The sequence below is a fragment of the Triticum dicoccoides genome, chromosome 1B, assembly GCF_002162155.2.
Source record: "Triticum dicoccoides isolate Atlit2015 ecotype Zavitan chromosome 1B, WEW_v2.0, whole genome shotgun sequence".
Taxonomy (NCBI): domain Eukaryota; kingdom Viridiplantae; phylum Streptophyta; class Magnoliopsida; order Poales; family Poaceae; genus Triticum; species Triticum dicoccoides.
This window is the reverse complement of record NC_041381.1, coordinates 475824331-475835987: the sequence shown is the minus strand read 5'-3', so window position 1 is coordinate 475835987 and position 11657 is coordinate 475824331. Positions and strand designations below refer to the sequence as shown.

At 49.7% G+C, this 11657-nt stretch overlaps 2 protein-coding genes across 3 annotated transcripts; one reads left to right on the top strand and one right to left on the bottom strand.

Moving 5' to 3' along the window:
- Positions 1-711: 711 nt before the first annotated feature.
- On the top strand, positions 712-4047 carry LOC119342318 (pentatricopeptide repeat-containing protein At1g43980, mitochondrial-like). 2 transcript variants are annotated; one of them, XM_037614091.1, is made up of 2 exons: positions 712-3562; positions 3662-4047. In XM_037614091.1, the coding sequence occupies exon 1, from the start codon at positions 772-774 to the stop codon at positions 2701-2703; it is 1932 nt and encodes a 643-aa protein (XP_037469988.1). In that variant the 5' UTR covers positions 712-771; the 3' UTR covers positions 2704-3562; positions 3662-4047. The 2 variants fall into 2 exon arrangements, with proteins under 2 accessions (XP_037469988.1, XP_037469987.1); XM_037614090.1 differs by having other exon boundaries at positions 3650-4047.
- A 281-nt stretch (positions 4048-4328) lies between these two features.
- Positions 4329-9068, bottom strand: LOC119342302 (kinesin-like protein KIN-14J). Its single transcript, XM_037614088.1, has 13 exons — positions 8806-9068; positions 8584-8706; positions 8373-8503; positions 8139-8232; positions 7679-8029; positions 7038-7317; positions 6802-6963; positions 6429-6644; positions 6283-6320; positions 5966-6129; positions 5780-5893; positions 5627-5668; positions 4329-5523 (listed from the first exon to the last, which is right to left on the bottom strand). Exons 1-13 carry the CDS (start codon positions 8873-8875, stop codon positions 4714-4716), a joined length of 2595 nt encoding a protein of 864 aa, XP_037469985.1. The 5' UTR covers positions 8876-9068; the 3' UTR covers positions 4329-4713.
- Between the last annotated feature and the right edge of the window lie 2589 nt (positions 9069-11657).

Below are 11657 nucleotides of genomic sequence, written 5' to 3'. Positions count from 1 at the left end.
GCTGCTCCCTGTCAAATCTGGGTGTTCGTGAGCTCGGAGACGGTGGCCGCTGTCAGCCATGGACTCATCAGAAGGAAGAGGGGAGGGGGATGTGGGTAGTACCTGGAAATCCTCGGAGGCGACGCCGAGTCGCGGACGCCGTTGGGGAGCTTGGTGATGCGGGTGGGGACGACGCCCGGGGGGAGGTCCAGCCCGGGTAGGAGGCGTAGGAGCAAGGTCGAGCACGCCGCGGAGGCCGTATGGTCGCCGGACAGGCACCGCTCGCCGTATTGGCTGCTTCCGCCCCTGGACCTCGCGGAGCCCGTGCAGTCGCTGCGCCTCGCCGTATTGGCTGCTGCTGCACTTTGATCTCACGGCGCTCGTGCGGGCGCGGCGCCTCGCCGTATTGGCCACCTCCCTCGCGGCGCTCGTGCGGGCGCGGCTCCCGCGCTGACCTCGCGGCGCTCGTGAGGCGCCTCGCCGAGGAGGGGGCAGCAGGGCAGCTGCAGTGGAGGAGGGGATGGAAAGGGGAAAGGGAATAGGCGGACGACTGGGCTTTCCAGAAAAGGAAAAAAAACTAGAAACGGAAAAGGAATAGGTGGAACGACGAGCGCGGTCGGAATCGATCGCTCCCGCGATCGATCGCCAAGGAGTCGTTTCGTACTGGTTGTACATAAGCTCTATCAACTTCTCCAGCACGGCATCAACCGGAGTCGAAGGCCGCAGCCTCGCCGGCAGGGATGCAGGGGGCAGGAAGGCTCCTTGTCGGCGCCGGAGGGTGACGGCGGCCGAATGGTGAGGGACAACCCGACAGTCGCCGCCCTCTCAGCGCTTCTTGCCCGCTCCGCTTCTCTGTCCGCCGCTGCGGCGCTCCACGCCCGCCTGCTCCGCACCTCGCGCCTCTTCAGCCACCCCTTCCTCGCCAACTGCCTCGCCGCCGCTTACTCCCGCCTCGGCGCCACCCCTTCCGCCATTGACCTGCTCACCCACGCGCCGGGCGGCGCAGCCAACCGCTTCTCGCACAACATCCTCCTCGCCGCGCTGCTCAAGTCCCGTGACCTCCTCGCGGCTCGGAGGCTGTTCGACGGAATGCCCCACAGGGACACCGTGGCCTACAATTCCATGATCTCTGGCTACGCTCAAAGCGGACGCGCCGACGAGGCGCTCCGGCTTGTGCGCAGGATGAGGGAGCTCGGCGTCAGGCCTAGCGCCTTCACCTTCTCCATTGTCTCGTCCGCGGTCTGCTCTGCTCCCCACGGGAAGCAGGTTCATGCAGCTGCCGTCCGTCACGGCTCTGCCCAACACAATGCCGTCGTCGGCAACACGCTTGTCGACATGTATCGGCGTGTCGGCCTCTTGAAATATGCCATGCGCGTCTTTTGGAATATGAACGAACTGGACATGGTTTCGCTGAATTCTGTCATGTCAGTGTACAAGGAAGATGGCCAGAGCAGTGCAGTGTTTGAGTGTTTCCGGTTGACTAGAAGCCATGGGTTTTCGGTTGATGAATGCAGTATGTCAACGGTGCTTACCGCTTGTACAGATATCCAGGATTTGGCTATGGGAGATCAGCTCTTGGCCCTTTGCGTCAAAACAGGACTCCTGTCAAATTCTATCATTTGTAGTGCTGTTATCAGCCTATTGTCCATGTCTGACAGACTACCTGATGCTGTTAGGCTTTTCGAGGGATTAACAAAATGGGACTCAGAAACATGTAACGCAATGATATCGTGCTATGCCAGGAGTGGTTTAATGGAGCAAGCTCTGGGCCTCTTTGTGGTGGCTCTGCGAAATGCTGTTCTTCCAACTGAGTTCACTTTTGCGAGTGTGCTGAGATGGAGTTCATGTTTTGGTCTGATGGAGCAGGGCACACAACTGCAAGCGCTGGTATATAAATGTGGGTTTCAGGATGATATGATTGTTGCCACTGCTCTCATTGACATGTATTGTAAGTTAGGTTCCTTGAAGCATGCCAGGAAACTCTTCGATAGTGTTTGTGTCAAGGATTTGGTGTTATGGAATACAATGATCATCGGTCTATCGCAGAATGGGGGAGGTAGAGAAGCTCTTGAAGTGTTTTGGTGGATGCTGGACTGTGGTGTCAAGCCAGATAGAATTACTCTTTTCGGAGCTTTATCTGCTTGTAGCTTGGGAGGTTTGGTTAATGAAGCAATGAATATAATTTCCCTGTTTAAAGCCAAGTACCATGTCGTCCCTGGCCTGGAGCACTATGCATGTGTGGCTGACATGTTAAGCCGTGCAGGATTGTTTAGAGAGGCAGAAGATTTAGTCCAGAACAAGTTGCAGAAGTGCAATACTGCTGCCCTCCTCAATATTCTCGAGGCTTGCATGATTCAAGGGGATTTCACCATGGCAGAGTCTATCGCAGAGAATATGTTGAAACTGAAGCCTCGGTCATCACTGCCATACACTGTTCTGGCTCGAACATATGGTGCAAGATGTAAGTGGGAAAGCATGGCCAGGATGTGGAGGTCAATGGAAGCTTTAGGTGCAAAGAAGGTTGGGGAATGTAGCTGGCTCTGCATCAAGAATGAAATCCATGTGTTTACATCTGAACAAATATTGCATCAAGGAAGCGAAGCTACGTATGCAGTTTTAGATCTATTGTTCTGGGACATGATGGATGAGATCTCCATGATGGATCGCATTCATGCTCCTGGTTGTGTTGGTATAATTCATACACAAGATCCCAAGAAGAGTTAAGGGATTTGATTGCCTTCAGCAGTTCTTGGATTGCACTCTGTGAGCTGTACAACTAACGTAATTATTCAGCTAGGACGGTCTCACAATGGTCATGTGGTTACCTTGACTTGACAGTAAGGCAGCTTAAGCTACATATTGTTAAGCAGGCAAGCACTATGAGCACCAGGAAAAAGCCATTATCCCGAGAGGGTGCAGAAATCAGGTCATCCAGTATATTGGCAAAGAACAGTGATCAGGTTTTACTTCGTGTTCATATATGGTGATGCGTATAGTATGTTGTCTTACAGATTGATTAGTTTACTTGTCTTACAGACTGATTAATTTACTTGACATCTTTTTGCTACAGATCTTGTACGCAGGTTGGTGGTGATCTCTTGTTAGAATTGTATAGGATTTTGCCATCGGGCGGTTACTTAGTGTGATCTGATAGACTGTTACTCTATGTATAATAGAACTTGCATGCCCTTGTCAATGCCACCACGGACCACGGGCCAGAAGCGCGTGTCCAGTTACGAGCAGGGCAGGCAACTGCCTCGAAGCACCTATGGGTCATCTACAAGACTACAACTGATGCTAGTGATAGGCATTTGGAGAGCTGCCTGACATGGGGTTTGACAGTACCACAATCAAAGAAAGGACATAGCAAGTTTCCAAAGGTGCTGTTGCTTCTTGCAACGTATCTTGGCAGATCGATGCAGAACGCATTTTCAAGTACGCCGAGTGCAGGCCATCTTGCTTTGTGTTGGCACTAGTGTACATGGAGAGATAGCTAGCAAGCAAAAGTGCAAATGACGCCCTTTAGTGTTCATCGCTTGCTAATTACAAGTGTGGTGGTTGCTGCCAGATTCACTGATGATGCGTAAGTACCCACTGCCACAGCAACTGCAATTGTATTATCTGTATATCACAAACATGCCCAGGTTTCCCAGTAATACATGTGTTGCAGGTTTTTCAACAGTGCATTCTACGCTAGGGTGGGAGGAATAAGTGCATTCGAGATGAAGCGGCTTGAATTGGATTTGTTGTTTAATCTGGACTTCAGGCTGAAGGTGAACCTGGAGTCATTTGGGAGCTGCTGCTTGCAGCTGGAGAAACATGCAGCGGGTTCACTAGAGAGGCTGCCGGTTCAGGTTCATTGTGTCAATGGATGAAAAAGATTTGAGCTGTAGTGGTAGTGTCAGTGAGTTTTGCTAGAGCAAGCTATGTAGGGCCTACAGTTTTGCAAAGCATGGGACCTGATTACTGATTATTCTTTTAGATCTGATGTTTGTGCGAGCAGATTACATAAATTATTTTACTTCTACAACAGTTAATTCCTGTAAACCAGTCCGTTCATCCGTTTAAATTTTCACCACCGAGTTGGGAAACAGTATTCAATCCTATGAATCATGTCAGCAGATGAATCTGGCTTTTCCAAGATCTGTTGATGGCTTGTGTTCTTTACATGCTGATTCTATTGAGTCGCATAACAGGATCTGTCATGATTTTCACTGGTTCCTGTCGGCAGGTGAACCAAGAACTAACAAATTGACTACTGGATTGTTGCAACCAGCAGTAGCATGGAAACAAATTACTAGAACTTGCTTAGCAAGGAAACAGAACCAACAGGCAACAACAGACTACTATTCAGACGCAAGCAAATTCAAGTCAGAATTATTGAGTAACATATATATCATTCCAAACAAATGATATGAATAACTGGAACCTAGTTTTCTTATCAGTAAGTAGCATAATAGGCAAGCAGCTTCTAGGAGGGAAAGAACATCCAGACTGATGCCAAAGGCTAATCCAACCAACCAACCCGTCAGGGTATAATTATACACAACCCTAAAAGTAGACATTTATCATCGCCAAGAGAACCCTAACACAAGTTACAAGCTCCCGCCCCAGCCATGGTTGGTCTTCTCCGAGGAAGCAAAAGTGCCACGTTCCTTCAGTATCCCGGTTCCGCACTGTTGTTTCAACATTCCAAACTGGATCTTCTTCACCTCCCAAGCACGCACGCCCCCCCTAGAGGACGGACATTCTCCTCTTGGCGTTGAACACCCGCTGCGCATTGCCGAATCTCCCTGCCATTATCTGCTCACGCAGAGCTGGATCAAAGATGCCAGTACCAGACGTCAGGGAAGTTGTTCTTGCTGGAGCAGGTGAACCAAGAGCTACTCTTTTCTGGATACTGAAGCATAGCTTGCTGGCATTTCCAGACCCTGACTGCTGCCTACACCTCTGCTGTGGAGACGAGATATTGTTCCTTGACTTCCGCATGGACAGCGTTGGAGGGCTTGAGAACCTGCTGCTGCTGCCGAACTCCATTCTTCTAAACTTTCCTCTGACATCTGGAGTTGCGTCGACTGCTGCCTGTGGTGTTTCTGGAATTGAGTTAAAAGTCGCCTGTGGTCTTGCTGTTCTTGACATTTGGACATGGGACAGCCGTGACATTGCTTTCTTCTCGGGAAATATGGACATCCGCTCTCTCTCGCTTGGTAGGATCGCAATCGAGGATCGCCTCTTAGGCTGGAGAGGGATCTGTCGCATCATGGGAACTAAAGATACACGCCGTGCTTTGCCAGCAGTCTTGTCCACAATGGTTTTGTTCGTCGTAGGGATGTTCTCTTTGTTCTGAACTGAAGATCCCTTACCAGCGAACCTCACTCTGGAAGGGCCTGAAGGTTGTGGCATGTTGTTGCTTGGTGGTCTCTGCCTCATAGGAGCAAGTGGTGGTCTCTGCCTCACAGGAGCGGCAAATGATGGCTTCGTGGATTTACCCGTATCCCTCGCAGCCTTCTTCTCATTAGCTAATTCATTCTCCAGCTCTCTAGCCTGTACAAATAGAACTGTCATAAACACAGACCAGCATAGGAAAATACATGCTGATGAGTTCTGCAGGCTTGCTCAAGCAAGCAGAACTGAATCTCTTACTTACCCGCTGCTGATGAGTTCTGCAGGCTTGCTCAGTCTCCCTTATCTGTTGCACAACATTCATATATGTTAAAAACTTAGTTCCATATATGAATTGTTTTTTTTAATGAATTGGTTTTTAGTCTGTCAGTTAGCAATTATAGTTGGCACCACATACCTTATCATGAAGAGTTCTGAAGACATTCTCACGAGAAGCATACTTGAGTTGCATCAGTTGCAAGCTTTCGTTCAACTTCGCATTTTCCTTTTCCTCATGACAGAGCTTTTCGGCCTGGAACAATTTCCAGTTAATACAATAGCTGAATCATGTTATAATTAGTCAACAAGGTCAGAAATAAAGTACCATCTGCTTGATCTTGAAATTTTCAGCTGGATCCACTTGTTTACGGGCAGGGCCATGTTCAATAGCTCGAACTCTACTAGCAAAATTTAGTGAGCACAAAGTTTCTCCTGAATCTGTAGAGCTTGGACTTATCTGCACAAACATAAGTGTCTTGCAATCTCCACCTGCAACAGTTAATGCAAGGTGAACACTCTTTATCTCTTCATTTTTGTCTTTAGACATTCCAGTGCATAAGCAAGTTCAATAAAAGGAGACTAATCATAACCATTTAGCTAGAAATCAGTGCACTTGCACAACTCTTTTAGAAAGTCCCTTACCTAATGAGCTTTGGAGCAGATGAGTTAGCTTGGAGTTCCTACATTTGACAGAAAAGAGTAGTGGTAAGACTCAGCTGAGGGTATTGCTTCTTTTAGTAACTGAGCAAGGCAGATGTTGAAGCATGTGGATAATAAATAAGACTGACCGATATGGGATGTGGGCATTTTTGGAGGCAAGGGCAGCGATAACATCACCCAGTGCAGAGAGTGACTTGTTGATGAACTTTGCCTCCTTCAGCCTCTCTCCTTCTACTTCAGTTTTAGCCAAGCGCTCACTTCCAGCAAGGTCAACCAACCACATGTGGCTTCTGCTCTTTTCCCCAGTCACCAAATGCTCACTTGTAACGGTGACCCTAACCAAGCTGTAAGTACAACAGAAGTCCAGATATCATTATCCCATTGCTGAAATAATGTCATTACTATGTCAAGTATACTAATTTGAATCTAGGAGTAGTTGTTAACAGTCTATCATGAGTTGAATTAATTAGAACGAGTGTCATACAAGTGTAGAAACGATACCTATGGGAGCGACTGCTCAGTTCATTGACACTGGTTGATCCAACAGATCTATTTCTAGCGCCAGCTTTCAGTTTCTCCCACACACCATCTATTGTAGAAATTGGAGCTTCAACCAAGCCAGGCACCTCTTGTGCCCCATCAGCACTTTGCTTTATGTCCAACCTTCAGATGCAACATGATATTAAGCTCCATTCCTTACTACAGAGTCAGGATAAATGATAAGAAACGAGATGTACCTTTTTGATGTTTGTTCAGAGTTGTCATCAAGAAGGTCCCTGATTTTTTCATTATAGACTTCCAAGATACTCACACCAAATGAGTACGAGACAGATGAGCTTCTCTCCTCTGAGATCCTGAACAGTTCTTCAAGAGCCCTATAATTAACACCCCTATTCTCTGGAACACCTTCCATAGTGAAGGTTTTCCCTGTTCCGGTTTGCCCATATGCGAAGATGCATACATTGAAACCATCCATCACTGATCTCACGACTGGCAGGCTCTCAGCAAATACAGCCTCTGAAGGAAACAATTAGAATAAAACCCATTAGATTCAACATCCTTCAACTATATAATCATGTACTCCCTCCGTCCGGAAATACTTGTCATCAAAATGAAGAAAAGAGGATGCATCTAGATGCATATTAGTTTTAGATACATCGTTTTTTATCTATTTTGATGACAAGTATTTTCGGACGGAGGGAGTAGTGATCTAAAAGATCTAATTACTTTACAGAGGGAATATAAAATAGATTCGGAAAAGGAATGCATATGCAATTAGTTCAATCAAATTATTACTACAACATATTGCCTGGGATATGCAATTAACCTCCATTTCATATCACAAAACTATGAATCTGAAACATAGGACAGTAAATACCTTGATCATCAGCCGGTCCAAAAACATGGTCAAATTTAAAGGTCTTCCTCTCTTTTTCCGTGGGAGCAAACTGAAGGTCCATCTCCTGGGACGGGTCAACCTCAACCACTGATGAGCAGCCACGGGAGATCTCGTCGGAACTTAGAGGGCGGCACCGGCAGAATACCCTGATGTTTCCCCTCAGCTCGATGAGCTCATTGTACAAACGCCGCCGCTCTGCACACTCCACCGTGTACTTGTTCTTCAAGCCATCAAACCTTGGTGCACACTCCTCGGCACACTTAGCCACCTGCTGCTTGTACTTCTCCATCAGGCTGTTGTGCTTCTCCATCAGGCTATTGTACCTCCCCCCTACAGGTACAACAAACAAGATCAAATGTCAATGATTCTGCAAGCAATTGAGCAAATAAGTTTTACCATCCATCCGTAAGCAAGGTGCGTATTATGCTTGGCTGTGTACCTAGGAATTGAAGGGCAGCAGGGCAGTCAGGAGTTGCGATCCCCTTCAGGCGCGGAGATGGGATAATATAATCATCTGCTTGATCCCCGAATTCCTGCAGGAAGAAATCTAGAAATCATTGGCATAGATCACAAAGAATGGGCCAGATATAATGGAGAGAACGCCCAGGAGTTCTAAAACGTTAGGAGCTAAGAAATTCACGAGATCTGAGAGCAAGAATCCAAAATTTCCCACCTCCAAGAAGCTGCGGAGAGCCTCCCCATCTCCTCCTGCAACAGCCGCCTCCGCCTCCACCACCACCTCCTCAAGGGCGGGCTGTTCCTCCACCGCCTCCTCGCTGGCCAGCACCGCCTCCTCGCCTGACACTGGACAAATCCCGCACCGTGAAACGGATACCAACAAACCCTAGCGCTCAATTGGTTGCAAACAGGACCAAGGACCGTACCTTCGGGATGCTGGGGCACCGGCGCGGCGGACGCGGGCGACGGCGGCGGCGCAGGGCTCGAATCCGCGCGGCGGCTCGGACTCAGGTGGTCCGCGGACTCCACGGCGCGGAGGTCTTCCTCGCCTGCCGAAAGAAAACCCTCGCCATGAGAAAACCAAGAGAAACCCAACACCTCGGTATCTTTCTCCCCACGACGGAACCCCATACCCGCGCGTCGCGTACCTTGTCGCGGCTGCCGTGACGGAGACGCCGCCGCCGGCGAGGAGGAGGAGGCGTCCGGATCCGCTCCCATCGCCGCGATCTGGGGCCGGCGCGGAGCGGGAGGAGCGGAGATCTTCGGGTCGGGGAGTCGGGGGTTCGGGGGCGGAGGGCGGAGACGAGATTGGGGGAGGAGACGAGAGACGGAGAGAGAGGGAGGAATGTGAGATTTGGGCAGCGGCGGATTCGATTTTTGAACCTGTGAGGGTTTGGGATTGGGGCTGCGCACTGCTGAGAGACGACCGTTGGGGGAGGGGATGGGATTTTATTGCGGTTTCCTCGCCCGTTTCGGCGAGCCTTCGATGCGGCGATCGACGGCCTGGATTCTCTCTCCCGTGCCTTCGCCCGTGCTCTGTGTTCACACGCCTACACGGTGCGCGTTATTCAGATTTTCCCCCCCAGGGAAACAGCTGGACTGCATCTTTTATTAATTTTCGAAAATAAACGATACAAGGTTCAGTATGTAAAAGGAAAGAACAAAAGCTATTGGTAAACGCTTGTATCCGGCGCGCCGGCCGAATGTTGCGCCGGACGCCTTGCTCGCTAACACACTTGTGCCCTCGTGCACTTCTTCGTCTTATCCCCGCAACGCAGTGCAATCACTCGTTGTCACTCGTTTCTCTTTGCTCCCAGTCCCCTACCTTTGAACTCCTAGCCATGGCCAGCCTAGCACATAAATCTTCCCCGACGAGCGACTCCCCGATAAGTTGTGCACCTCCACAACACCTACATGGCTTGCTCGGTGCCCAACCTCATTGCCCCGTCGTTGCCTGCGAGACCCTCTCCCATCCCCGCGGCCATGGCCACCTACAACCCTGGCAGATCCCAGCGATGTCCTCCGCCCAACTCCGACTTTGAGTCCCGCCGACGTAGCTACGAGGTCCGTCCATCAGGGCGCTGCAACGACGAGTGGTGGTGATCCGCATGGCCTTGCTATGACCGTCGTCGACGATTGCTACAACAAGCGGTGGTGGTGGTGGTGGTGCACCTTGGTCAAGGCAAGATGAGTTTTTGCTGGAACCAGTGTCCTTGTATTCTACAACCGGCCACGGCATCGCCCAGAAGCTCACTGGACCTGCAATTGGCGACGCCGTTGTCGTCATTTTTTACTACAACCATGCTCCTCGGAGCTGCAACCGGCGACGCCGTCATCGATGATTTTTGCTACAACCATGCTCGCAGATGCTACAACCGTGCGCACTGGAGCTGCAGTGGTGACACCATCATCGACAATTTGCTACAACCGGTAGCGGGGATGCTGGAACCGTTTTTTTGCAGCAAGGGCGGACGGAGGCGACGACTTGCAATCCTCTGATTTTTGCTGGAGCCGGCTAGTAGCAGAGCTACAACCATGTTATGTAGATGCTGGAACTATTATCGACAGAAGTTGGAACATGTGTATTGTTTTGCTTCAACCGACGAAGTGGTGCTGAGACAACGACGGGTGCCGTCGCGGTGGGTTGCAACCAGCACCATCAAAAGCTATATCCGACGTTTTGTTTTGATGCGAAGGTTATGTGCCAAAACGCTGACCCAAGAGACGACGACGAGGGGTGGCGAATGGGAACCGGTGCGCTGAGCGTTGACGGCGAGAGGCAGTGGGGGCGACGCAACCCGGTGCTACAACCATGGGGGCCGCGAGCTACAACCCTTGTCGGCCAGTGCTAGGAAAGGCGCTGCCAGAGCAGCGATGCGTGCACAACCAAGAGCTGCAAGACGAGGTAGCCACGGTGAGCAATCTGAACGACGACAGGGAAGGCTGCTAGCTCACCGCCAACAGCGAGAGGCGCACGCCCATGGCTGGGAGCAAGGTGGCCGGCGACGCTCGTCGTCGCTCTTTTTCTCGCGTATTTGGGGAAGAAGACAGATGATGGGGGGGGATGAGAACAAAACAGAGGCTCGATCTGGACGATTAAAGGGCAGTGCATCAGATGCTCATGGTACGACCAACATAAATTTTGGCCGGCACACCGGCGCCTATCATTGCCCAAAGCTATTTATGATGGTAAAATCAAATAAGTTTTGAGCCCCCTCAAATCCCTAACAATTACTGGCAGTGTAATGTCACGTCTAGAATGCTTTTGACCATTGACCGCAAGAGCAACTAATTGAGGAGTACTCGTTCGGGAGCCCCCACAAGGGTCACTTGGGGTGGGCTGGGAGTGGCCCACTTGGCGCGTTCTCAGCGGCCGCCACGTGTCGTGTTCTAGGCACTCCCTTCGGATTTTATTTGTTATTTTTCTAAACGCGTTTTTGGCTTTTAAATGACTTCTTTTTGGGGTTTCGGCTTTTCTGCCCCCCGGGTTTTCTTAGGACTTGGACCAAAAGTTTCGTGAAAAAATGGGTTTTCTTTTCTTTTATTTTTCTTTCGTGAGAGGCATAGATTTAATTTTCGTGTAGGCATGGATCTGCTTCCACTAGAGACACGAGCATGCCTCTCGAAAAGGGAAAATCAATGTTTTTTTCGTTCCACGAGAGACACGAATTTACTTCTCGTAGAGGCAGTCGTGCCTCTTGGAAAGGGAAAAGACGCATTTTACTTTTTCTTTCCATTCTGCGACATTGATACGTCTCCGTCGTATCTACTTTTCGTAACACTTTTGCTCTTGTTTTGGACTCTAATTTGCATGATTTGGATGAAACTAACCCGGACAGACGCTGTTTTCAGCAGAACTAACATGGTGTTGTTTTTGTGCAGAAATAAAAGTTCTCGGAATGGAACAAAACTTTTTGGAGAATTTTTATACAATAAAAGAAAATACTGGAGCCAAGAACCACCGAAGGGGGGGTCCCTGGGAGAGCACAACCCACTAGGG